The 23,679-nt window shown below is 61.7% G+C and overlaps 2 protein-coding genes across 2 annotated transcripts in view; one reads left to right on the top strand and one right to left on the bottom strand.

Moving 5' to 3' along the window:
• Positions 1 to 14,393, top strand: part of STAB1 (stabilin 1) — a 27,686-nt gene extending 13,293 nt beyond the window's left edge. The window contains exons 26-69 of the mRNA XM_036267010.1: positions 795 to 890; positions 1,525 to 1,620; positions 1,732 to 1,779; positions 1,945 to 2,075; positions 2,242 to 2,353; positions 2,726 to 2,803; positions 2,893 to 2,991; positions 3,120 to 3,218; positions 3,335 to 3,466; positions 3,667 to 3,795; positions 3,956 to 4,012; positions 4,335 to 4,418; positions 4,874 to 5,069; positions 5,146 to 5,241; positions 5,333 to 5,378; positions 6,780 to 6,856; positions 7,065 to 7,190; positions 7,338 to 7,411; positions 7,559 to 7,633; positions 7,886 to 8,008; positions 8,299 to 8,346; positions 8,559 to 8,636; positions 8,731 to 8,877; positions 9,270 to 9,410; positions 9,493 to 9,552; positions 9,924 to 10,100; positions 10,184 to 10,270; positions 10,381 to 10,530; positions 10,624 to 10,680; positions 10,770 to 10,977; positions 11,334 to 11,483; positions 11,570 to 11,674; positions 11,829 to 11,936; positions 12,019 to 12,212; positions 12,297 to 12,441; positions 12,519 to 12,652; positions 12,741 to 12,906; positions 12,995 to 13,104; positions 13,186 to 13,305; positions 13,382 to 13,531; positions 13,607 to 13,711; positions 13,794 to 13,940; positions 14,018 to 14,134; positions 14,214 to 14,393. Of these exons, the coding sequence (XP_036122903.1) occupies positions 795 to 890; positions 1,525 to 1,620; positions 1,732 to 1,779; positions 1,945 to 2,075; positions 2,242 to 2,353; positions 2,726 to 2,803; positions 2,893 to 2,991; positions 3,120 to 3,218; positions 3,335 to 3,466; positions 3,667 to 3,795; positions 3,956 to 4,012; positions 4,335 to 4,418; positions 4,874 to 5,069; positions 5,146 to 5,241; positions 5,333 to 5,378; positions 6,780 to 6,856; positions 7,065 to 7,190; positions 7,338 to 7,411; positions 7,559 to 7,633; positions 7,886 to 8,008; positions 8,299 to 8,346; positions 8,559 to 8,636; positions 8,731 to 8,877; positions 9,270 to 9,410; positions 9,493 to 9,552; positions 9,924 to 10,100; positions 10,184 to 10,270; positions 10,381 to 10,530; positions 10,624 to 10,680; positions 10,770 to 10,977; positions 11,334 to 11,483; positions 11,570 to 11,674; positions 11,829 to 11,936; positions 12,019 to 12,212; positions 12,297 to 12,441; positions 12,519 to 12,652; positions 12,741 to 12,906; positions 12,995 to 13,104; positions 13,186 to 13,305; positions 13,382 to 13,531; positions 13,607 to 13,711; positions 13,794 to 13,940; positions 14,018 to 14,134; positions 14,214 to 14,270 (4,935 nt within the window). The 3' untranslated portion in view covers positions 14,271 to 14,393. The remainder of the gene's footprint in view (positions 1 to 794; positions 891 to 1,524; positions 1,621 to 1,731; positions 1,780 to 1,944; positions 2,076 to 2,241; positions 2,354 to 2,725; positions 2,804 to 2,892; positions 2,992 to 3,119; positions 3,219 to 3,334; positions 3,467 to 3,666; positions 3,796 to 3,955; positions 4,013 to 4,334; positions 4,419 to 4,873; positions 5,070 to 5,145; positions 5,242 to 5,332; positions 5,379 to 6,779; positions 6,857 to 7,064; positions 7,191 to 7,337; positions 7,412 to 7,558; positions 7,634 to 7,885; positions 8,009 to 8,298; positions 8,347 to 8,558; positions 8,637 to 8,730; positions 8,878 to 9,269; positions 9,411 to 9,492; positions 9,553 to 9,923; positions 10,101 to 10,183; positions 10,271 to 10,380; positions 10,531 to 10,623; positions 10,681 to 10,769; positions 10,978 to 11,333; positions 11,484 to 11,569; positions 11,675 to 11,828; positions 11,937 to 12,018; positions 12,213 to 12,296; positions 12,442 to 12,518; positions 12,653 to 12,740; positions 12,907 to 12,994; positions 13,105 to 13,185; positions 13,306 to 13,381; positions 13,532 to 13,606; positions 13,712 to 13,793; positions 13,941 to 14,017; positions 14,135 to 14,213) is intronic.
• On the bottom strand, positions 14,285 to 23,679 carry NT5DC2 (5'-nucleotidase domain containing 2). The gene is made up of 14 exons (XM_036267009.1): positions 23,347 to 23,679; positions 18,821 to 19,005; positions 18,618 to 18,692; positions 18,306 to 18,361; positions 18,072 to 18,165; positions 17,741 to 17,869; positions 17,571 to 17,631; positions 17,390 to 17,492; positions 17,184 to 17,285; positions 16,961 to 17,042; positions 15,099 to 15,185; positions 14,880 to 15,020; positions 14,731 to 14,795; positions 14,285 to 14,647 (listed from the first exon to the last, which is right to left on the bottom strand). Exons 1-14 carry the CDS (start codon positions 23,576 to 23,578, stop codon positions 14,386 to 14,388), a joined length of 1,674 nt encoding a protein of 557 aa, XP_036122902.1. The 5' UTR covers positions 23,579 to 23,679; the 3' UTR covers positions 14,285 to 14,385.

Below are 23,679 nucleotides of genomic sequence, written 5' to 3'. Positions count from 1 at the left end.
AGATGGGCATCTGCAGCTCCAAACTCCACCAGGCACTTTAAAGTACAGAGCTAAGGATTAGAATAAGCGGGTTGAGATGCCCCCAACTTGCAAACATAGGCACCTGAGACCTGAGGAGTCTCGCCAGTCACTTCCCTGCGGTGGGTACAAGCCCAAGGACACTGCTGTTTAGTGGGAAGGATCAGAGCTGCTGAGCAGGGTTAGCAGGGTTGGAGGTTGGATCGAGCTGCCCTCCCTGGGGCTGCCCTTGGCAAACTGGCCCACTCACCTCATGCCACTGATGCCCACAGCCTTGGCAGGGCCCAGGCCTGAGATCGAGGGCGCGCACTCTCCATGATGGCTTCCCTGCCAATGGCTTCTCTGTCAGACTCACCCTGTCTCTCCCATGGAACACAGCTCCCCAGGGGTGGGGCTGAGAGAGGGTCCTCTGGGGTCTGAGCGGGCCTCCCCCGGGCACAGTGCCCACAAGTGCTGAGGAGTGGCCCTGGACAGTTTGGCTCCGCAGTTAGGGCCAAAGGGTGGCAGGTCTTATTCCCAGTCAAGGGCACATATCTCGGTTGCAGGTTTGATCCCTGGCCCTGGCTGGGGTCGTGGGGATGGCAACCAGTCAATGTGTCTCTCTCACATCACTGTTTCTTTCTCTGTCCCTCTCACCCTCCCATCCACTCTATCTAAAAATCAATGGAAAAATATCTTCGGGTGAGGATTAACAACAACAAAAAAGAGCCTAGGAGTGGAGGAGGAAAGGGTTGGGTGGTCCTAGTGAGACGTGGCCCTCCACTCCCCCTCTCCAGAGCCGGTGCACCTGCAAGCTGGGATATGCGGGGGACGGCTACGTGTGCAGCCCTATCGACCCCTGCCGGGCAGGCAACGGTGGCTGCCACGACCTGGTGAGAGGGCCCAGAGGCTGGGGAGTCTGTCTGGGGTGGGCCTCGGCAGCAGCTCTCTGGGTATCCCTGTCTCTCGGCAGAACTTCCATCTTTCACCCCCTTGGCTTTGGATAGAGCATTCACTCTTTTATTAGGCCCAGCCCATGCCCAGCTCCTTTCTCTGCCCTGACCCCACTGCCCTCATTACACCTCCTCTGCAAGGTCACTCTGAGCTCCTGGCTGTCCCTGACCTCACTCGGTTCTCACGCCACCACAGCTCTACCAGTGTATTCCAGAAGGCTCCCCGAGCCACACCGCTGGCTTGGCTAGCTCCTTCAGCTCTCAGCTCAGCCTCTCCTGAGGGTACAGGGCCCCTGGGTGCTCCCACAGACCTGGGCTTACGTGACCCTCTGCCACCATGGGGTGGGTGACGAATGTCAAATGCACAATGGTCCTGAAGACAGTACCAGGCACACCAGTGGCACAAGAGGAATGCAGACTGGATGGAGAAACGGTGGCGGGGACAGGTGGTAGGAATGGCAGGCAGGAGGAGGATGGTGACAAGGGCGAGCAGAGATAAAGGATGGGTGTTGTCCAGCTTGCCACCTGGGTGCTAAATGGAGAATCTTGTCTCTCTGCCCCACCCCCACCCCAGGCCACCTGCCGGGCAGTGGGGGGAGGCCAGCGGGTCTGCACATGCCCCAGTAACTATGGAGGTGATGGCTTCAGTTGCTATGGAGACATCTTCCGGGTGAGTGGTTCCCTGCGCTGGGGGAGGGGTCCTCAGTGCTGAGGGCCCTGAGGGGAAAGGAGGGCAGGTTTGTCCCAAAGCCCATGACCTCAGCTCTTTCCCTCCACTTAGGAGCTGGAGGCAAATGCCCACTTCTCTGTCTTCTACCAGTGGATCAAGGTAGGACCAGAATGCTGGAGTTGGGGCTCAAATCCAGGAGCCTTCCTGGACACTGGGGTGCCCCATGAGCAGGAGGTGGAGGCAGGCCCAGAAGCTGGGAGCAGGTGATCTCGAGACAGTAGCCACCTTCATCCTCCTCCTGTCCCTCTGCCCCCACGTGCACAGAGAGCTGGCATCACGCTTCCTGCCAACAGCCGGGTCACAGCCCTGGTGCCCTCTGAGTCTGCCATCCGCAGGCTGAGCCCGGAGGACCAGGCCTTCTGGCTGCAGCCCAGGATGTTACCACAACTGGTCAGGTGGGCAGCCAGGCCCAGGTCCTGGGAGGGGGCTTCTGTGTGAGACGCATCTCTTCCCAGAGGTTCTCAGCCTGGCATGTGTCCAACCCCTACAGGCAGAGCTACCTCAGGGGTCTCTGCAGGTTATGCTAATCTGTCCCATGGTCCCCCCACCTATGCCCCTCAGGGCCCATTTCCTCCAGGGTGCCCTCTCTGAGGAGGAGCTGGCCCGACTTGGCGGGCAGGAGGTGGCCACCCTGAGCCCCACCACACGCTGGGAGATTCGCAACATCAGTGGGGTATGTGATGAACTACGGGAGGGAACTTGAGTGACTGCAGGTCTCCTGGGCCAGGGACCCCAGGGGGTGAGATTGGGGTCCTCTCGCCCTGCCCAGGACCAGGTTCAGAGGGTGTGCCAGGGGCACTTTTGCTGCTGGGCTGGGCAGTGTGTTTGTCTGTCTATCTTTGTCCGTGTGTACACACCATCCTTTTCACGCATGAGCCCTTCTGAGGGTCTGTGTGCCCATCTGGTTAGTCCTGAGTCTGAGGGTGTCAGGACTGGGTTGGGGCCACCTGTACGCCCAGCAGCCTCTCTGTTGGTGCTGTACCCACTCCTAAGTGCCCCCCTCCCCATGCCCACTTGTGGCTGAGCTCTGCCTGCTGCTTTCCAGAGAGTCTGGGTACAGAACGCAAGTGTGGACGTGGCTGACCTCCTTGCCACCAACGGTGTCCTCCATGTCCTCAGCCAGGTATGGCCGGAGGGGAGTGTACTCAGGAAACCTCTTATGCAGGCTGAGAGGCAGTGACATACTGACTAGCCCCCATGCTCTGTGACAAGGTCCTGCTGCCTCCACGGAAGGACGTGCCAGGGGGGCCGGGGTTGCTGCAGCAGCTGGACTCGGTGCCTGCCTTCCACCTCTTCCGGGAGCTGCTGCAGGTAAGGGCGAGGGAGGGGAGTTCATGGTCAGGGGCGCCCTTCCCCAGGTGCAGAGGGGGCTGGTTGGCTCCCAGGGTCAGGACTGAGGGTGACTATGCCCATCCCTGACCCTGACCCTGTGTCTCTAGCACCATGGTCTGGTGCCCCAGATTGAGGCCGCCACCGCCTACACCATCTTTGTGCCCACAAACCACTCTCTGGAGGCTCAGGGCAACAGCAGCAGCCTGGTGAGGTCACTGGGTCAGAGGTGGGGGGTGTGGCGCAAAGGGACGCAGTGGGTGAAGTGCCACTGTCCAGGGCACTGGGTAGTCCTGGCGTCCCCTGAGCATCTTCCTCCCCTCAGGATGCAGACACAGTGAGACACCATGTGGTCCTGGGGGAGGCGCTCTCCTTGGAAGTCCTGCGGAGGGGGGGACACCGAAACTCCCTCCTGGGCCCTGCCCACTGGCTTGTCTTCTACAACCACAGTGGCCAGGTTTGTGGGGACCGGGAGCCCTGCCCCTAGGGACCCTGCTCTTGAAGGCCCCTTCTCTTTGGAGCTCCTCTAGCTGGAGCCTCCACCTCTGCTCCAGGGGCTGCCCCACCTGGGAGACCCCTTCTTGGAGATAGCCCCAGTCCTGGGGTGAGGGTCGGATGGCGTGGCTGGAGGGGTTCAGCCTCCTGCCCCCTTCCCAGCCGGAGGTGAACCATGTGCCACTGGAAGGCCCGGTGCTGGAGGCCCCTGGCCGCTCGCTGTTCGGCCTGTCCGCCGTCCTGACGGTGGGCTCCAGCCGCTGCCTACACAGCCACGCGGAGGCCCTGCGGGTGAGGAGCCGGCCAGAGGGCGGCGCGCAGCTCAGGGCTGGGACGGGGGCTGGCGGGAGGGGCACGGGCAGGGCTAGGAGCCCGGTCAGCCTGCCCTGGAGGAAGAGGGGTTTGGGGGCCTCCGCCCCAGCACCACCTCACGCGCTGCCCCCCCCCCCAGGAGAAATGTATCAACTGCACCCGGAAGTTCCGCTGCACCCAGGGCTTCCAGCTGGAGGTGAGGCTGCGCTGGGCACCGTCCTGCCCGTCTGCTCTCCCCGCTGCCAGTCCACCCCCAGCCCAGCTCTGCTCGCCGAGGTGTGGGGAGCTGCAGCCGTGGGCCTCCTGCCCCCCTAGAGGCCAGGAGGCCTGGCCCGGCAGCCCAGAGCAGGCTTCCCTCAGACCTTGCCCGCCTCTCCTCAGCTCTGTCTGTCCAGCCAGCCTGCCCCTCTGCTCTCCTGCTCAGTCTTATCCACTGATGGCTGCAGCCCCCCCGCCTGCGTCCCCAGCCCCTGCCCTGCCCTGCCCACGCCACCAGCTGAGTCCTCCTCCTGTTCCAGGACACCCCCAAGAAGAGCTGCGTTTACCGATCTGGCTATTCCTTCTCCCGGGGCTGTTCTTACACGTGTGCCAAGAAGATCCAGGTTTGCCCTGAACCCCACATCCATGTCTTTGACCAGAATGAAGCTGTGGGAGTGGGGCCCCGGGGAGTGGGGGCCCCGGGGAGATCCCAGATTAGGTTTCAAGGGCAGAGGCAGGGCTGGAACTAGGGTGAGGCCAGGGAGCAAGGGGCCAGACAAGGGAAGAGAGAGAGGTTCGAGGGGCCAGCGTTTGTCCCTAGTGGCCATGCCGCCAGGGCGGGGGATGAGGAGAAAGACCCAGAGCTGACACTGTCAACCACCCCAGGGGCAGCAGCTGGGTCCGGCTGTGCCCCTCGCTGGGGGGTCTGGCACAGCCCTTCCCTGCCGGAGCCCTGCCCTGTAGAAGGTGACCTCCTATCCCTGGGTCCAACTTGCTTTGTTCTGTGGCTTTGTGGAGATGCCCTCCCTGCTCCAAATGTTTTGCTCGTCCCTGATGTCTGTCCTCGCACCCCCCACAGGTGCCTGACTGCTGCCCTGGTTTCTTTGGCATGCTGTGCGAGCCGTGCCCGGGGGGCCCGGGCGGGGTGTGCTCGGGTCACGGACAGTGCCAGGACCGGCTTCTGGGCAGCGGGGAGTGCCGCTGCCACGAGGGCTTCCACGGAGCGGCCTGCGAGATGTGTGAGCTGGGCCGCTACGGGCCCGCCTGCACCGGAGGTGAGCACCGGCAGCGGCTGGGTGGGGGCAGGACGGAAGCAGTGGGTAACTCCTGTTCTCCTTTGTCCACTCCCAGTGTGTGACTGTGCCCACGGGCTGTGCCAGGAGGGGCTGCGAGGGGACGGAAGCTGTGTCTGTAACGTGGGCTGGCAGGGCCGACGCTGTGACGAGAGTGAGTGGCCTCAAAGGGAGGGCAGGTGACTCCTGGGGAGGCGGGTCCTGGGTCTGAGTGACCAGAACCATCCCACCCTCCTCCTCCCCAGAAATCTCTGGCCCTCACTGCCCAAAGACGTGTGACCCTAATGCCAAGTGAGTGAGCTCAGCCTGGAGCCGGTGGGCACGTGGGTGGTGGGACTAGGGTCGGGGCGGGAGCAGGAGGGCACGTGGGTGGTGGGACTAGGGTCGGGGCGGGAGCAGGAGGGCACGTGGGTGGTGGGACTAGGGTCGGGGCGGGAGCAGGAGGGCACGTGGGTGGTGGGACTAGGGTCGGGGCCGGGAGCCGGTGGGCACGTGGGTGGTGGGACTAGGGTCGGGGCTGGGACTGGGAGGGCACGTGGGTGGTGGGACTAGGGTCGGGGCCGGGAGCTGGTGGGCACATGGGTGGTGGGACTAGGGTTGGGGCCGGGAGCCGGTGGGCACGTGGGTGGTGGGACTAGGGACTGGGAGGGCACGTGGATGGTGGGACTAGGGACTGAGAGGGCACGTGGGTGGTGGGACTAGGGTCAGGGCCGGGAGCTGGTGGGCACGTGGGTGGTGGGACTAGGGTCAGGGCCGGGAGCTGGTGGGCACGTGGGTGGTGGGACTAGGGTCGGGGCCGGGAGCCGGTGGGCACGTGGGTGGTGGGACTAGGGTCAGGGCTGGGACTGGGAGGGCACGTGGGTGGTGGGACTAGGGTCAGGGCGGGAGCAGGAGGGCACGTGGGGGTGGGACTAGGGTCGGGGCCGGGAGCAGGAGGGCACGTGGGTGGTGGGACTAGGGTCGGGGCCGGGAGCAGGAGGGCACGTGGGTGGTGGGACTAGGGTCGGGGCCGGGAGCCGGTGGGCACGTGGGTGGTGGGACTAGGGTCGGGGCCGGGAGCCGGTGGGCACGTGGGTGGTGGGACTAGGGTCGGGGCCGGGAGCCGGTGGGCACGTGGGTGGTGGGACTAGGGTCAGGGCGGGAGCAGGAGGGCACTTGGGGGTGGGACTAGGGTCGGGGCCGGGAGCAGGTGGGCACGTGGGTGGTGGGACTAGGGTCGGGGCGGGAGCAGGAGGGCACGTGGGTGGTGGGACTAGGGTCGGGGCGGGAGCAGGAGGGCACGTGGGTGGTGGGACTAGGGTCGGGGCCGGGAGCCGGTGGGCACGTGGGTGGTGGGACTAGGGTCGGGGCCGGGACTGGGAGGGCACGTGGGTGGTGGGACTAGGGTCGGGGCCGGGAGCTGGTGGGCACGTGGGTGGTGGGACTAGGGTCGGGGCCGGGAGCTGGTGGGCACATGGGTGGTGGGACTAGGGTCGGGGCCGGGACTGGGAGGGCACGTGGGTGGTGGGACTAGGGTCGGGGCGGGAGCAGGAGGGCACGTGGGTGGTGGGACTAGGGTCGGGGCCCGGAGCAGGAGGGCACGTGGGTGGTGGGACTAGGGTCGGGGCCCGGAGCAGGAGGGCACGTGGGTGGTGGGACTAGGGTCGGGGCCGGGACTGGGAGGGCAGAGCTGACTGCTGCCATCCCTCCCAGCTGTGTACAGGACTCGGCGGCGGCCCCTGCCTGCGTCTGTGCCGCGGGGTACTCGGGCAACGGCACCTACTGTTCAGGTCCAGGCACACTGACGCCCCAAGCTCCCCATGAGATTTCGCGGTGGCTTTCCCCACAGACCCTCTCCACTCCCTCGACCCAGTCTCCCCCGTCGCACTTCGGGTCTAAGCCCTTCCTCTGACCTTGTCCTTTCTCCCATGCCCTCCTCCCCTGTTCCCACTCTACCCCTTACCTGCTCCTCACAACTCTCCGGGATCATCTCCCTAGAGGTGGACCCCTGTGCTCTGGACCACGGGGGCTGTTCCCCTCACGCCAACTGCACTAAGGTGGCGCCTGGGCAGCGGACGTGCACCTGCCAGGAAGGCTACACAGGCGATGGGGAGTTGTGCCAGGGTGAGGCTGGGGTCGCGAACCTTGGTTTCAGTGGTCTGCGTCAGACTATGAAGGGCTGAGGGGCTCACAGGGGTGTGGGGCCTGAGGGTGCTGAGAGTAGGGGATGAGCACCTAGGGCCCCCCTCATCCCAGTGTCTCTTCCCCCAGAAGCTAACAGCTGTCTCATCCGCCATGGGGGCTGCCACACGCACGCTGAATGTATTCCCACAGGTCCCCAGCAGGTCAGCACAACAGGGTTGGACGCTGGGGCTGTGCCATTCCCCCATGGGTAGGGGGGTGCCCAGGCCTTGGGGGGGGGTGCTCCTTCTGTCCAGGGTGCTGGCCTGCTCTTGGGCCCCAGCAGCCCCACCTATCAGAATTTGGGACAGGTCTCCTGCAGCTGCCGCGAGGGTTACAGTGGGGATGGCATCCGGACCTGTGAGCTCCTGGACCCCTGCTCCCAGGTCAGGCCCCAAGCCTTACACCATTTCACAGGGGAGGAGACAGGCAGAAACGAGCCCTCCTGTCCTTAGCAGGGTTCTAAGGGTCTCTGAAGGGTGGGCCACCTTCCCCACAAGCTCAAAACTGACTGATCAGTAGGAACAAGGCTCTGTGGGGCTTGGACAGGGATCTTCCTGGCCCCTTTCCCCGGGATGGTTGGGGCAGAGGAGTCCTGGGAGCTGCTGATCCCTCTCTCTCTCTCGTCCTCGTCTCAGAACAATGGAGGCTGCAGCTCTTACGCTGTGTGCAAAAGCACAGGGGATGGTCAGAGGACATGTACCTGTGATCCAGCCCACACTGTGGGTGATGGTTTCACCTGCCGTGCCCGAGTCAGCCTGGTAATGATGCTCAAGTCGGACTCCTGACCCAGCCTTGGCTATGCCCCTCGGTTAAGACCCCAGATTTGATACTGATCCTGGCCCTGACCATGACCCTGAGCCTGACCCCTGACTCCACCTGGGCCTGACCCAGATATGACCCATGAAACTAGTCCTGACCCTAGCTCAGACCCCCTGGCTTTCCTTTCCTCATCTCTGCCTTGGCCAGACCTTGGGCTGCAGGGGCTGGAACAGGCACCAGGCCCTGAATGGGGGCCACCCCAAATCTGAGCTGCTCCTCGCTCCCCCAGGAGCTCCTTCGGGACAGCCATGCCTCGTTCTTCAGCCTCCACCTCCTGGTGAGTGACCAGCTGGCTTCCACTTCCTTGGTCCTCCCTGGGCCTCTCTGGCCTAGTCTCCACCTGTCTCAGGGCCTTGATGTTCTCATTTGGCCGGGGGGTTGGCTGGTCTGGTCTCTGAGAATCCAGGTCTTTCCCTGAAGGTCGTGGAAGGCCTGAGTTGGTCCCAAGTTGCCCCTCTTCCACTCCAGCTGTTCCTCTCTTTCCCCCAGAAATACAATGAGCTCAAGGGCAACGGGCCTTTCACAATCTTCGTGCCACATGCAGATCTAATGACCAACCTGTCACAGGTAACAGCCCCCGTAGGCAAGGCTGGGGAGGGATGGGTGCTGTGTGGGCAGAGGTGGGGTCAGAGTCCCCTCAACCCTTAGCTTTCCACTCCAGGACGAACTGGCCCGGATTGGAGCCCATCGCCCGCTCGTGTTCCGCTACCACGTGGTCGGCTGCCGGCAGCTGCGGAGCCAGGATCTGCTGGAGGAAGGCTACGTCACCACGCTCTCGGGGCACCCGCTTCGCTTCAGCGAGAGGGAGGTGAGCCCAGGCCCCGCCCCAAACGAGCGGTGCACAGACCCAGGACTCGCCTGCTTTCGGGCCCCAGCCCCTGCCAGCCTGTCCCCTGTCCCCACACGTTTAAGACCCTCTCACTTCCCCTGCGCCAGAGACGGCTTCAGTGAGTCAGAGTTGAATCCTGCCCTAGACGCTGCCGCTATCGTGGGCCTGATCCTGGCTCGAGGCTTCCTGGCCCTGAGGGGTGCTCCGCTCCCCCCTCCCACCGGAGCCCTGAGAGCTCGGGGAGACCAGCTCTCGACCCCGCCCACCTTCTGCTTCAAGACGTGCCCAACCAAGGCTCCGCCCCTGCCTCAGGCCCCACCCACAGCGCACGAGCCACCAATCCGCTTCATTCCGTTTGGCCCCGCCCCCAGGGCAGCATATACATCAATGACTTCGCCCGCGTGGTGAGCAGTGACCACCAGGCAGTGAACGGCATCCTGCACTTCATCGACCGTGTCCTGCTGCCCCCCGACGTGCTGCACTGGGAGCCTGACGCTGCCCCAGTCCTGCGGGTATGACCTGGAAGACAGGTAGCTGGGGCTGGAGATCCTCCCTCCCCGCCCGAACCCACAGCTCATCAGCGCCTTTCCCTAGAGAAATGTCACCGCTGCCGCAGAGAGCTTCGGTTACAAGATTTTCAGCAGCCTTGTGACGGTACTGCTCCCGTGTGTGAGCCTGTCAATGTGTGTGCATATGCACCTGCGTGTGTGTATGCTCACCTGTCTGTGTGCAAACCTGTCCCTTGTGTGAGCGAACATGTCTGTGTACACAGGACATGTTAGTGCGCATGGGCTTCGCAGTGTGAGCCCAGGGATGTGCTTACTATGTGTGTCCGCATACCTGACAACAGTCAGGGTATGTGCCAGTTTATCCCTGCTTGTATGTTCACAGGTGTCTGCCTGGGATGGCTGCAGAGGAGTGTGGCTGGAGGGAGGGCCGCCTTGGTCTCTGGGGTCCAGCTCCCTACACCTCTGCCCACCAGTCTGACTAGGCTGTGACTGCCAACATCTGCTCTTTCCTGCCAGGTGGCTGGTCTCTTGCCCCTACTTCGAGATGCTTCCCATAGGCCTTTCACAATGCTGTGGCCCACAGACTCTGCCCTGCAAGCCCTGCCACCCAGTCGCCAGGCCTGGCTGTACCATGAGGACCACCGTGACAAGCTAGCAGCCATTCTTCGGGGCCACGTGATCCGGAACATAGAGGTGGGTGCACCCCTAGACCTTGGTCCCCACTGACCGCCTCCCAGCCTGCCGGCCCAGCTCCAACCATGGTTTCATCTACTCAGGCCTTGGCATCTGACCTGCCCAACTTGGGCCCACTTCGCACCATGCATGGGACCCCCATTTCCTTCTCGTGCAGCCGTGCCCGGCCGGTGAGTCTGGGAGAGGGCTTGAGTGAGGGAAGGAGGCAGGGGCCCTGGCATTGAGGGGTGGGCTGCTGTGCAACTGTGACCCCCATGTAGCCCACGTCCTCTGCCTGCAGGGTGAACTTATGGTGGGTGAGGATGACGCCCGAATCGTGCAGCGGCACCTGCCCTTTGAGGGTGGCCTGGCTTATGGCATTGACCAGCTGCTGGAACCACCTGGCCTTGGCGCCCGCTGTGACCGCTTTGAGACTCGGCCACTGTGGCTGGTGAGGAAGGCCAGAGGTAGACGGGCAAGGGCCCAAGCCTACCTGTACTGTTCATCTGCCTGACCTTGCTATATTGGCCTCCATTCCTTCCAGAAGATTTGCAGTATCTGCGGGCAGGAACCACCGTGTCCTGAGGGCTCACAGGAGCAGGTAAGGGGCTGGGAGCTGAAGGGGGTTTGGGGCAGGGCCCAGGGGCCACCAAGCTCAGGCTGTTTGCAGCCTGACTCCTCTTGGCTCAGGGAAGGCCCCAGGCCTGCTGGCGCTACTTCTCAAAGTTCTGGACATCCCCTTCGATGCGCTCCTTGGCACTGCGCAACATTTGGGGCCAGTCCCAAGGTCTGGGCAGGGGCCAGCCCCAAGGTCTGGGCAGGGGCTGCCACCGCAACTGTGTCACCACCACCTGGAAGCCCAGCTGCTGCTCTGGTCACTACGGCAGTGAGTGCCGAGGTGAGCATCCTGAAGTTGCAGACACTCTGAGTGGCTCCTCTGGCTGCCAAAGGCACAGCTCTGGCCATTGTTTCTGAGAGGTGTTGGGGTGCGCAGGGGCTGGGGGGGTGGTGAGTGGGTTTTACTAGGACAGAATGCTCTAAGAGGTGGGATGGGTGTGTAGATGGTATAGGACCTGATAGGGTGCTGGGGGGCCTGGAGGGTTCTCAGCAGCATGGGGCTTGGATGGGTTGCTGCTTCTGGAAGAGCCTGGGCTGCCATTGGGTGGAGGATGGACGGTGTGGCTGGGCAGGGGATGGGGGTGGTTCTGATGCGAGTCCCTGGCCCCACCTCACTTCTCCCACTCCATTCCCTAGCTTGCCCTGGGGGTGCCAGCCACCCCTGTAGCGACCATGGCTTGTGCATGGACGGCATGAGCGGCAGTGGGCAGTGTAGGTGCCATTCAGGATTTACTGGGACAGCCTGTGAACTCTGTGCCCCAGGGTTCTTTGGGCCCCATTGCCAAGGTGAGCTGTCCTGCCCACCTTGCCCTGCCCCTTGACTCCCTTGGCCCACGTGCCAGCCCCTTCCTTCCACTTGTCCCTTTCCACAGCCTGTCGCTGCACTTCCCATGGCCTCTGTGATGAGGGCCTTGGGGGCTCTGGGTCCTGCTTCTGTGATGAGGGCTGGACTGGGCCAGGCTGTGAGGTGCAGCTGGGTGAGTGGCCCTTGTGCTTGTGCCCACCCTGCACACACCAGTGCATGCCCCCTGCACACTTGGGTGGAGCACTGAGGGCGGGTGGGAAGGGGCCTGGGGGCCCCCAGGAAGGCATCTGCTAACCTCGATATATGGGGTGGGCCCTGGGGGACAGAGCTGCAGCCTGTGTGTGCCCCACCCTGTGCGCCGCAGGCAGTATGCCGAGCAGGCAACAGCTGTGAATGCAGGCTGGGCTATGAAGGGGACGGCCACACGTGTACAGGTGAGCAGGTGGGTGTGGACATGAGGTGGGAGGCCCCATTCCCCTCCGCCACTTGGTCCAACCACTCTCTCCCTGCCTCCAGTGGCGGACCTGTGCCAGGATGGGCGTGGCGGCTGCAGTGAGCATGCCAACTGTAGCCAGGTAGGGACAGTGGTCACCTGTGCCTGCCTGCCAGACTATGAGGGTGATGGCTGGAGCTGCCGGGCCCGCAATCCCTGTGAAGATGGCCATCGAGGGGGCTGCAGTGAGCATGCCGACTGCCTGAGCACTGGCCCAGTGAGCAGGGGAGCCAGCCTGGGGGGGTGGTCCCGCAGTGGATCCCCCAGTCCCTAAAGGGCACCCACCGGCTCTCCTGCCCAGAACACACGACGCTGTGTGTGCCATGCCGGCTACGTGGGTGATGGACTGCAGTGTCTGGAGGAGCCTGAGCCGCCCGTGGACCGCTGCCTGGGCCAGCCCCCACCATGTCACGTGGATGCCGTGTGCACTGACCTGCACTTCCAGGGTGTGCTTCCCTGCCTGCCCCCAGTGCCTGTGCCTGCCTCAGTGCCCCAGCTGACTGTGTACCCCTCCTTTCTGCAGAGAAGTGGGCTGGTGTCTTCCACCTCCAGGCCCCCAGCGGCCCTCGCGGTCTGAACTTCTCAGAGGCTGAGGCAGCATGTGGGGCTCAGGGAGCTGTCCTTGCTTCTCTCCTTCAGCTCTCTGCCGCCCAGCAGGTGCGTGGGGCCCAGAAGCATGGATCCAAGCCTGTGGGGACCCCTGGAGTTGGGCCTTGGGTCTCAACATCCCCTCCTACCCCTACAGCTGGGCTTCCACCTGTGCCTTGTGGGCTGGCTGGCCAACGGCTCGGCTGCCCACCCCGTCGTCTTCCCCGAGGCAGACTGTGGTGTTGGTCAGGTGGGCGTAATCAGCCTGGGCCCCCGGGCGAACCTGTCAGAGCGCTGGGATGCCTACTGCTACCGCATGCAAGGTGCAGCCACCCCACCATGCCTCACTCCCTGGCTCTGCCCCTTCCACTGACCCACCAACCCAACCCACCTAACCCCCCTTTCCCACAGATGTGGCCTGCCGATGCCGAGATGGCTTTGTGGGCGATGGGACCAGCACTTGCAATGGGAAGCTGCTTGATGTACTGGCCGCCACTGCCAACTTCTCCACCTTCTATGGGGTGTGCAGCAGCCCAGAGGGTTTGAGGTGGGGATCCCTGGGGAGGGAGCCTGCTCACAGCCCTGTCCCCCCACCCTCCCAGATGCTGTTGGACTATGCTAATGCCACTCCCCGAGGTCTCGACTTCCTGGATTTTCTGGATGATGAGCTCACCTACAAGACACTCTTTGTCCCTATCAATGAAGGCTTTGTGGACAACATGGTAACTAGGGGGGGTATGGCCTGCTCCTCTGGCCGGTCCAGGCCAACACGGTGAGTGGCCTTGGCTTTGCCCACAGACACTGAGTGGCCCGGACCTGGAGCTGCATGCCTCCAATGCCACCTTCCTTAGCACCAACATCAGCCAGGGTACCTTGCTCCCCTCCCACTCGGGCCTCAGCCTTATCATCAGTGACATGGGCCCCGACAACAGTTCTCAGGCCCCTGTGGTAAGTCTGGCCGTTGGCCCTCCTCGCTGACCCTGGCCCCCTCACCCACTAGACCTGACTCTGGTCTCCCCACAGGCCCCACGAGCAGTGGTGGTTGGCCACGTCATCATGTGGGACATCGTGGCCTTCAATGGCATCATCCATGCTCTGGCCAGCCCCCTCCTCACACCCCCACAGCCTGTGAGTTGACGGGGGGCAGGCTGAGCTGCAAGGGGTGAGGAGACAGCCTGGCCAGGTCCTTGACGTTCTTCCTGTTGTGCAGCGGGCGGTGGTGGGGCCGGAGGCCCCACCTGTGGCAGCAGGAGTGGGGGCCGTGGTAGCTGTCGTAACACTGCTGGGCCTGGTGGCCGGAGCCATCTACCTCCGTGTCCGAAGCAAGGCCACAGGTTTTGGCTTCTCCATCTTCCAGGTAGGGCTGCTGGGGGGTGGTGAGGGTTGATGTCTATGGATCTTGCTCAGGGCCCCTCACCGCTCACCTCTCCTCAGGCAGAAGATGAGGCTGATGATGACTTCTCCCCATGGCAGGAAGGGACCAGCCCAACCCTGGTCTCTGTCCCCAACCCCATCTTTGGCAGCCAAGATGCCTTTTGTGAGCCCTTTGATGTGAGTGTGGGGGGCGGGGGGATGTGGACGTGGACCCATGGCCTGACCTTGGCCCAGCCCCACACGGTCCTCTCTGCAGGACTCGCTCTTGGAGGAGGACTTCCCTGACACCCAGAGGATTCTTTCAGTCAAGTGACACGGCAGAGGCACGCGCAGGGGAGAGGCCAGACCACTTTATTGCCCATCTGGACAGATGCCCAGAGTGGGCGGGGCAGGAGGGGCTGGGCCTGTTCTGGACAATAAAGGTGCCCTCAGCGGATGTGGGCCATGTCGCTGAGGAAGGGTGTCTTCATGCAGCCGGTGCAGAGCTGGTCCATCCAGAGCGGCGCCTCGTGCTGCAGGGGCGTGCGGCGCGGGTAGAAGGTGAAGTCCACACGGTAGTTGAGCAGGCAGCTGAGAGAGGCCATGTACAGGTCGGAGAAGCGCACAAGGCGCCTTGAGAAGTAGGTGGGGTTGTGGAATGTGCGGAAGATGCTCCCAAACTGAGCGTTGAACAGGGCCTTGGTGATGCACCTAGGGAGACACAGGCACTCGAGGGGCCATACTGGCTGGGACTGGACCGGCACTCCCGCCCCCGCCCCCGCCCCCCTGCTCACCTCAGCTCCTGCCGCTCCTTCATCCAGGCAGCCAGCACCTGCCGTGACTCGGCGTCCTGGTAGGTCTGGGGAGACAAGGTGCACGCTGGACGTGTGTGCCCAGGTGGCAGCCCTGGTCCCTCCCCGGGAAGTCCTGGCCGGCCCCACACCTGCATGCGCTCCAGCAGCCCTGTGAGCGCCTGCTGCCACGTCAGCGAGTGCATGTACTGCTCCGTGTTGATGATGCGGATCTCACGCTCCAGCTCGGGGATGATGGCACCTGTACGCCAGCCGTGCCGCAGCATGAGATCCTGGTGGGCAGGGTGGAGGGTAAGATTCGGCACCAGCTGGGGGGCACCCTCCCCCACAGCCCAGTCTTGCCCCCTCACCGCCAGGTCACTGTAGAGGTGGTCTCCGAAGTAGAGCACACGGGGGCCGCGCCATTCTGTCAGACGCAGGAAGTCAAACAGGTTCCCCTGGGGAGACGGGCGGGAGGGAGCACTGCTGAGCTCAGTGTGCCAGAGGCCGCTCGGTTCTCCCCCAGTCCTCCCAAATCCCAGACAGTGAAGCCTTCTCAGCTGGGTGCTGGGCTGCCCTTTCCCGTGGCCTTGTCTCCTATGGGTTCTGGCCGTTGCCACCTCTGCCTCACACTCAGAAGGGGTCTGCCTGCTGCATGCAGGAAGGTCTCCTGTAGGCCTGGCATGGTGCCCTGTGCCTCTAGAGTCTCTCCCCTCCCCATGGCCTCATATCCACTCCAGGCTGGGGACTGAGTCCACTCCTTGTGGGAAATAAATTGCAGCAGCGACCCCAGGGCCCTGAAGTTCTCCTGGTCTCCCTGGCCTGAGCCCAGAGGGACCCGGCAGACCAATGGCAGACCTCCCAGTGAGACCATCTGCCCCTCCTGCTCCAAAGCTGGAGAAAAGATTAAAACATTCAGCCAGGCTCAAACACAACAGAGGAAGCTCCCAGGGGAGCAGGAAGGGGGGTGGGGGCTGAGCAGGAAGTGCAGCAGCTTCGGGGCAGGAGCCCACACCCCAGGTGACAACTGATACCCAGCAAAAAGGAGTTCTTAGAGCAGTCTGTGCACCCGAGGCCCAGGGAGATGGAAGCCACAGGGCACAGGTGGTTGTGAAAGACTTCACTGTCGACACCAGCTCAGGCAGAGAGGCTGAGGTTCAGGGCACCCGGCAGAAGAGGGCGGTATGATGGGCAGAGTGGATGTGCCCTGAATGAACCAAGAGAAAGAACCCTGAGGTACAGGTGCTGCATCAGGAAGGAGCCAGAGGTTCCAGAGTCGGAGGGAGGGAGGAGGGGAGAGAGCAAAGACAGATGAGAACCAAACAGGATCCCACACACACACACACACACACACTTCAGAACATCAGGCATGAGGAAAAATCTGAAAGCTGCCAAAGAAAAAGGAGTCACATGTTCCCCACAAAGGTGCATGACCTTCCTCAGGCTCAGCCAAGATGCTAAGACAATGTGGCCCTCAGAGCTGAGGGAGTCTGCGCCCCAGGGGGCCCTGAAGACTGGGAGCACTGCCTGCCTGCCAGGCCTCTGCCCTGGGTACCTCGAGGCTGCTGCCTGTGGCTGTGCCCTTGGCCCAAATGCTGTCTTACCCCCTCCCCCAGCTCCTACATCCCCAGCCCCCAGGACGCCCTGCTCACCAGCTCAGCCAGGATTTCCGCATTCCTTCCAGGGCCGAATGCCTAATCACCTCCAGCTCAGAGCCACCCCCCACCCCCCACCACGCCCCTTCTCATCGTCCTAGCCAGCTGGGAAAGGAGGTCTCCCTAGAGGCCCATGAGCCAGCCCCACCGGCCCGGCTCAGGGGCCCAACCAGGCTTGTCTGGCTGCAGCAGAGTGCTCAGTCCCAAGTAATAACAGTGCTGTTTACTGGACACTTAGCCTTGACACAACTCAAGCTGAGCATTGTATCACTTTACAGGTAAGGAAACGAAGGCACAAAGAGGCCAAGTAATCTGGCGAGACTCCGTCTGCCAACCAGGAGTGGAGTTAGACTTCAAATGCAAGCAATCTGATCCACAGGCCAAACCCTTGACACTGCCTAGGCCTGTACCCTGAAGGCCATTCCCTGGTGTCCCCCACACAGGCCCATGGCATGAGGGGACAGACCCATAGCAGGTATGTGGTGGCTGGTCGGTGCCACTGCCCCCTGGGGCTTTGGTTCGCCCTATGTGCCACCCACCCACCCCCCCAGCTGCGCCTGCCACCCCCATGGCCTCACCTGCCGATAGATCTTGCCCTTTTCCAGGCGGGTGATGCGGTCCCACTGGAGCGAGCCCTTCTCATCAAGTTTTCTGAAAGGCCTGGGATGGGGGGGCGGGTAAAGGGCTTGACTTTCAGTCTGTGGCAAGACCGTGACCTGGGTACTACCCCACACCAAGCACGCAGTGGTGAGCAAAGGCTAGTCCCCTCTCCCTAGCCCATCACCCTTCCAAGGCCCATACTTGCGAGGGTCGGTGAAGAAGCTGGGCTTGTCTGCCTGGACAATGACCACATCAAAGAGCTGGCGCCAGTCAGGACCCACCATGTGCCGCATCCCCTTGTCCCTGGGCAGAAATGGGGCAGAGGTAGGACAGGGAGTCTGAGGGAGGCTTGGGCCAGCCACTCCTACCTGGCCCCCCACCCACACCCATGGTGGGGTGGGGCTCACACGAAACTGAAAGGGCTGTTGGTAATGAGGAACAGCTGTTTCCCATGGTCCACCAGGCGGCTCAGGACGGCGAATGTCTCATCCCCTTTCAGGATGTACTTCTCTAGCGGGGAGATGCGTCTGTAAGAGCCAGCCCTGCACCCTGCCCCGGCAGGCCACGGCAACTACTGTCCACCCTTACCCATGTCCCGCTCGATCCACTGGTACATGAGGCCCTTCACGTGCACGTCTCGGATGGCGTCCTGGGGGCAGTGGAGGGGCAGTGAGGGTGTAGTGGGGACCAGGAGGGCCCGCCCTGTTGTGGCTGGACGTCACCTTCCCTGCCACCCCGAGCAGGGCCAGCATCCTCACCGTTACGTCCTTGTAGAGGTGTGCTTGGTCAAACTCCAGGCCGTGGCCCAAGAAGTGATCCACCACGCAGGAGAGCAGCGCCATCTCCGGCAGTGAGAAGATGTCCATGAACTGCTTGATGGAGGGACCCTGGGGAGGGGCTACTGCTTCAGCAACCGCTCCAGCCCCTCAACCCCCAGCTCTGGAGGCCAAGGGTTCCCAATCTGCCTTGGGACACTGGCAGAGGGCTGCAGGCTGGGTAGGACCAGGGGTGTGGGCATGGCCTCCCAGGGAGCCAGTCCCACACTGAGATCACTAAGTGGGCTGCCCTGGCCAGCAGCAGAGTGAGTACCTTGCCGTAGAAGTCGCTCATCTGGTACAGTGGGATGTGCTGGGTTCCCCCATATAGGTCGATCACCTCCTCATCTGGCACAGGCTGCAGGCCCCTGGGTGGACACACAGACATCCTCAGTTCCAAGTGGTCCTGAGCCCAGGCTGAAGCACAGGGCAGGGAGTAGCAGGGTGAGGAGGACAGTGTGGACCTGGAGCAGCAGACTAAGGTGGGGTCAGGGCAGGCAGCACTGACCTGTAGGCTGTCCCCAGCTGCACATAATGGAAGGCATCAATCTTCATCAGAAGGCTCTGGGAGCATCAGGGGAGTGGGACAGGTGGTGAGGGAGGAGTTTGCCATTGGCCATGGGCCAACCTCTTCCACCCCCCCCACACCGAAGCCCCCATTGGATGGTATCAAGGGGACCATGTATATACCAAGAAGAAGCTAAACTATGAGGCCAAGATGACAGATGAGATCCCTCCACCAGAGATGGGGACCAAGAAAGTAAGTGGCTGACATAACCAGTAAGGAGGGGCCCATGGAAGTCAGTGGTCTGCCACTCACCTTCTGAATGTCATAGTGGAGGCCACGGATAGCAAAGCTGGGGTTGTAGTCATACTTCCGAATACCCTCTGGGTACTGTTGGGGAAAGTGAACCAGGCCTGAGCCGGTGGCACTGCCACACCCACTGGCTGGGCAGCTACCTCGAAGGATCGATGCAGCCTCCTGCTCTCCGGGGCCTGGGAAGCCTGCTTGGCTAGCCTCACCTTGTAGTGCTCAATCAGGATGTCACGGGCGGCATTGAAGATCTCTGGGTGCAGTGAGTCTGCATACTGGGCCAGCGTGTAGTCGTAGTCGAAGCCATAGACTTCGACATCATGCAGGCTGATCTCATTGTTGGCATAGATGGCTGCTGGGTTCAGGAGACTGCAGACCTCGGGGGGCAGGAGGTCTAGAGGAAGGAGATGCAAGTGTGAAGATGATGACGACCATGGAAGCAGCAAATGGTTACTGAGTACTTTCCAGGTGCCCAGCCCTGGGAGCCTCACAAAACCCAGGATGGGTACTCTTAGCCCAATGCTGCAGATGGTCAAACTGCAGAGGCTCAGAGAGCAGTCATGTGCCCAGGGTCACAGAGCTGGGGTAAGGCAGAGCTGGCAATGGCTGGAACTACCTGTGGTGTACTGGGTGACACTATCACCTACCGCCCACCAGACCAAGCCTGCGCCTCCTCCAGGCTCTCATAAGCCCTATCGAACACATGGCTATGTGCCGACCCCTTCCACCTCGCCTGAGGCTGGGGTTGGGACTTGGGAACATTATCAAACTGGGAGGTATTGGGTAGCCCCTCTGCCACTCATGCTCCAGCTCTGAGCACCTGCCAGCCTTCAAACCAAGGCCTCGCTAATAGGATTTCATCTGCTTGCCAGCCCAAATAATGACATTTGCTGCCTCTAGCCAGGGAACATTGCTAATTACGACAGGCAGAACGTGTGATGTCGGGTCTGGGCCATCACCCAGGCTGCTCCCTCTGAGGATGCAGTCATAAGCACTCCAAGCCCTGGCTGCTCCAGAGGGGCTGAGTGGGACACTGTGCAGAGTGGGCTCTGAGGTCTCTGGCTCATCTGCCTTAATTTCCCTATCTGTACAGTTGGGGAGGTGGATGGGAAAGGGTATGGGTTTTGAAGTCACAGACATCAGATCAAGCCATCCTTCTCATGGCTAACTCCAGGAAAGTCACCTCACCTTTTGGGCCTGTTTCCTTGTTTTTAAGGAGAAATAAAAACTGTACCAACCACCCAGCGGGTGTGGCTCAGTGGATTGAGCGTGGTTCCATGGACTGAGAGGTCCCAGTTCGATTCCCAGTCTGGGCACATGCCTGGGTTTGGGGCTTGATCTCCAGTAGGGGGCGTGCAGAAGGCAGCTGATTGATGTTTCTCTATCACATCAATGTTTCTCTCTCCCTCTAAAAAAATCAATAAAATTATTATTTTTAAAAATTATATCAACCTACAGAATTACTAAGAGGGTCATATGGAATGTGCTCTGTGCATTCCCACTCTGCACCTGTGGCAAACGTAGGATTAAATGGGCAATACGCCTCCCTGTCCCGGATTTCCCTACATCACTCAGGGAGCAGGGACTGATTGCAGGGAGAGAGGGGAGCAGGCACTGGGCACTGCCTTGCAGGTGCTCCTTTCCTGACACCCCCTAGTCGGTCCGTAGCTGAAGACCAACCAAACAGCCAAGCCTCTAGGGAATTCCTAGCCACAATCAGTCCTGTTCTCAAAGCAGAAGGCCTTGACCATGCAGCATGCCTGGCAGCTGCCTTGTGCTCAGAGGCAGACATTGCCTTGGAGGCTCCTTTGGAACAGAGGTTCCACCCTACCCCCTTTTCTTTGGAGCTGAGTGCAGGGAGTGGGTGGGGAAACAGGTGTGGCTGGTTCCTCTGGTGGCCCCAGGCCAACCTAGGGCTGGCACAGAGCAGCTGCTTCAGAGATGATTCCTGGGTGCAGACAAAACACTCCTCATTTGGATGCATATGAGATACAGCTGACTTCAGCCTTTTTTTTTTAATCCTCACCCGAGAACATTCCTGCATTTATCTTCAGATAGAGCAAGAGGGAGAAAGAGAAACATCAATGTGAGAGAGACACATCGACTGGTTGCCACCCACACGACCCCACCAAATCTGGGGATAAACCGCAACTGAGGTACATGCCTAGCGGGAACTGAACCCGGGACTCTCTGGTCCGCAGGCCTATGCTCTAACCACTGAGCAACTGGCCAGGGCTGACTTTAGCCTTTAAGGCAGCTGCTTCTGAGATGCCACAGGATCGTGGGCCTTCCTCTCCCATGGTCCTGAGTTCCTGGGAACTAACTGTGACTCTTGGTACAATGTCCAGAGTCTCCAGGAGGGGAGGGATCTGCTTGGTAGTGCAGCCCCTTGTGGGCAGAGTTCTGGCCAAGTCCAGGCTTTTGCCTCTCCCATTGAGGATGTTCCCATGGATGGACAATTCTCCTAGGAACAAAGCAGGATGAGGAAGCAAGCCACAGGGCCTGGCCTCCTGACCTGACTTCTGGACTGAAAAAAACCATAGCTCTGGGGCCATAAGGTCCTACTCCCTTCCATAGGGCTGTTGTGGTGGTCAGGTGGGCAGGATGTGCCTCTTACCCACACTGGCCTTCCAAGCTCAGTGGTCTCACTGCTCAGCCCCCACACTTTTCTCCTCCTCTGCCCCCAGCTCCAATACCTGCCCCAAATGCTCCAGGTTCCAAGGCCAACTCCTCCCCCCTCCCCATGGTAGCCATGAGACTGGCTTGTGGGTGTTACCCTTCCAGCTGCTGCTGGGTGCACTTGGTGGGTGCCTTAGAGGCTCATCTTGTTCAGTCCTCACTCCAGTCCTGTAAGGTGGTCACACTTATTTTTCCATCATTCAGAGGAAGAAACTGGGCAGTTCCAAACTACCAGCAGCAAGTAGAGTTGAGATTTGCATTCAGCCACCTCACTTGCCTTAATCACTGCCCCTTAGCCTAGCGTCCTGTTGACCTCGGAAGGGGCAGGGCTGGCCTGGCTCCCCCCAAAACGTTTTGCCCAAAGGCATTAGCCCAAGGCACACCTCAATGCCCAGAATTTCCCCCAGAAAACCCAGTCAGAAGGGGAATTAGGCTGGCTGGAGTTAGAAGGGGCCAGGAAGGTTGGCTCTTCCTGGCACTCACCCTGGCATTATGGAAATGACCTTGCCCCTTTCACATCAAGAGAAGCTTGGGGGTCTGAAGATCTGAAGATCCGTGTGGGCCCTGAGAGACAAAGCCCAGTAGACCTCCCTAGGTCCCTCCCCCAATACCTAAGAGGTAGGTTTCTCAAGCTGCTCTATGGAGGACCTTAACCAGGTCCAGGGCAAACAGGTCTCCTTAAATAGCATGGGGGGGGAGGGGGTATCCTGATGCAACGAGAGGCCCAGTGGGCTTCAAAACCATTATTCCTATTGCTCAGGGGTCTTAGCTATTTTACCTTCAGTTTCTCAAGAGGCGAGTCCAGTCCACCCACCCTCCCAGGCTTTCACACAGCTGCGTGGCAGCCCCCGTTCAGTCAGGTGGAATATTCCAGACAGGGCCACTTTGTCTTATCAGACAATGAAAGTCCTGTCACCCCTGGGGGCCCCTCCGGAAGCTCCCCTGCCCCTTCTTGGCCTGGGTCTTTCTGAGTCATCACCACAATCCTTCAACAGAAGCCCCAGGATTGTGTTTTACACCCTAAGACAGCAATTTTCAACCTTTTCCACCTCACGGTACATTCACTAATTACTAAAATTCTGCGACACACACAAAAAGTAATTTTTGTTGCTCTGACAAAAAAAAAAAAAAAAAATGGTATAGTGGGACTCACGCTATTGCTGTGTTGTCATTTTTTAAATTTGACAATCTAAGGGAAAAGAGCTCAGTGCCCCTCACAACACAGTCAGGTAGTGCATGTTTCAAAAATTCTTGCGGCCAATTGAAAATTGAGGGTCTGCGAGGGTGAAGCTTGCTAAGCACCACCCAGCTGGACAGTGATAGGGCCAAGACCCAAACCACATCTGTCTGCTGCAGAGGCAGGGCCTCAGGGGACCCCTGAACAAACATCAGCGCTCTCAACTCTCTGGCCTCACCAGGGCGCCGCGCCTGCCCCTCAGAGAGGAGGCTACAGCAGGCTTAGTGAGTGCCCCTGCCAAGGATGCAGCAATCCTTCTGGACTGGAGCAACTCGGTCTCGTTTCTTCTTCCCCTCCAGGTCTGAGTGCTCCCAGCCTCCAGGGCGTAATCTGGAGGTGTTTGCAAGTCTAGTCGGCGTCCGCAGAGGTCGGCCAGTCCCTAGGAGCCTGTTCTGGCCAGCGCCGCCGGCTGGCTTTGTCCCTGGTGCTCCCGCCCCAACGAAGGGCCCCTAGGAGAACAAGGGGTTGGGGGCGTTTCCGCCGGGGCCTCCCGGCGCGGGGGGGGGGGGGGGGGGCAAGGAAAGACAGCGGGGGCCCTACAGTCAGGGACTCTTGAGCTCCTGCAGACGGGGCCTGCAAACAAACCTCCTGCTCGTTGGCTCCGGGCGTCGGGGCGTCCCCAGAGGCCCCCGGGACGACCCAATGGAGCCTCCCCTGAAGAGCCGCCCGGCCTTCGGAGTCCCAGCGAGCCCCACGGGGGCGTTCGCCCCGAAGAGCGGCACCCCGACGGCTCGGGGGCGGTGCCCTGGCGCTAAGTCCGTGTGTCAGCCGCGCCGGACACCCACCCCGCCGGCGCCCTTCCCACTCGGGCTCACCCACCGTGCACCAGTCTCCGCATGTCCTGGTAACGAGCCCACAGGTGCGCGCTGAGTTCGGCGCCGCCGGCGGGTGCCAGGGAGGGCGCAGAGCACGGAGCGCCGGGGCAGTGGGCGCCAGTACCGGGGGGGCCGCAGCCAGAGCAGGAGGGCGAGGACGAGGCGGCTCGCGGCCTGCCGTGGCCTGAGCACGGCAGCCAGCGCCGAGCAGCCGCCCGCAGCCCCGCACCCGCCATGCCCGCTGCGCGCCGCCCGCGGAGCCCACAGCCCGTCGGCTGGCCCACCACCCTCCGACTGCGCGCCCGCCACCGTGGCCGCGTGCTTCTCACCGCGGCCG

This window comes from Molossus molossus, unplaced genomic scaffold (genome assembly GCF_014108415.1).
Source record: "Molossus molossus isolate mMolMol1 unplaced genomic scaffold, mMolMol1.p scaffold_m16_p_18, whole genome shotgun sequence".
Taxonomy (NCBI): Eukaryota; Metazoa; Chordata; class Mammalia; order Chiroptera; family Molossidae; genus Molossus; species Molossus molossus.
The sequence above is the reverse complement of the archived record's forward strand: the minus strand, read 5'-3'. Positions and strand labels throughout refer to the sequence as shown.

Bases quoted from the DNA above. Each gene is read 5' to 3' on its own strand.
- NT5DC2 (XM_036267009.1), bottom strand. From the start codon at position 23,578: ATGGCGGGTGCGGGGCTGCGGGCGGCTGCTCGGCGCTGGCTGCCGTGC. The intron at 19,006-23,346 runs GTGGGTGAGCCC...TCCTTCCTCTAG, and splicing joins CATGCGGAGACTGGTGCACG to ACCTCCTGCCCCCCGAGGTC. The intron at 17,493-17,570 runs GTAAGGGTGGAC...TCTCCCCGCTAG, and splicing joins GTGGATCGAGCGGGACATGG to AGAAGTACATCCTGAAAGGG.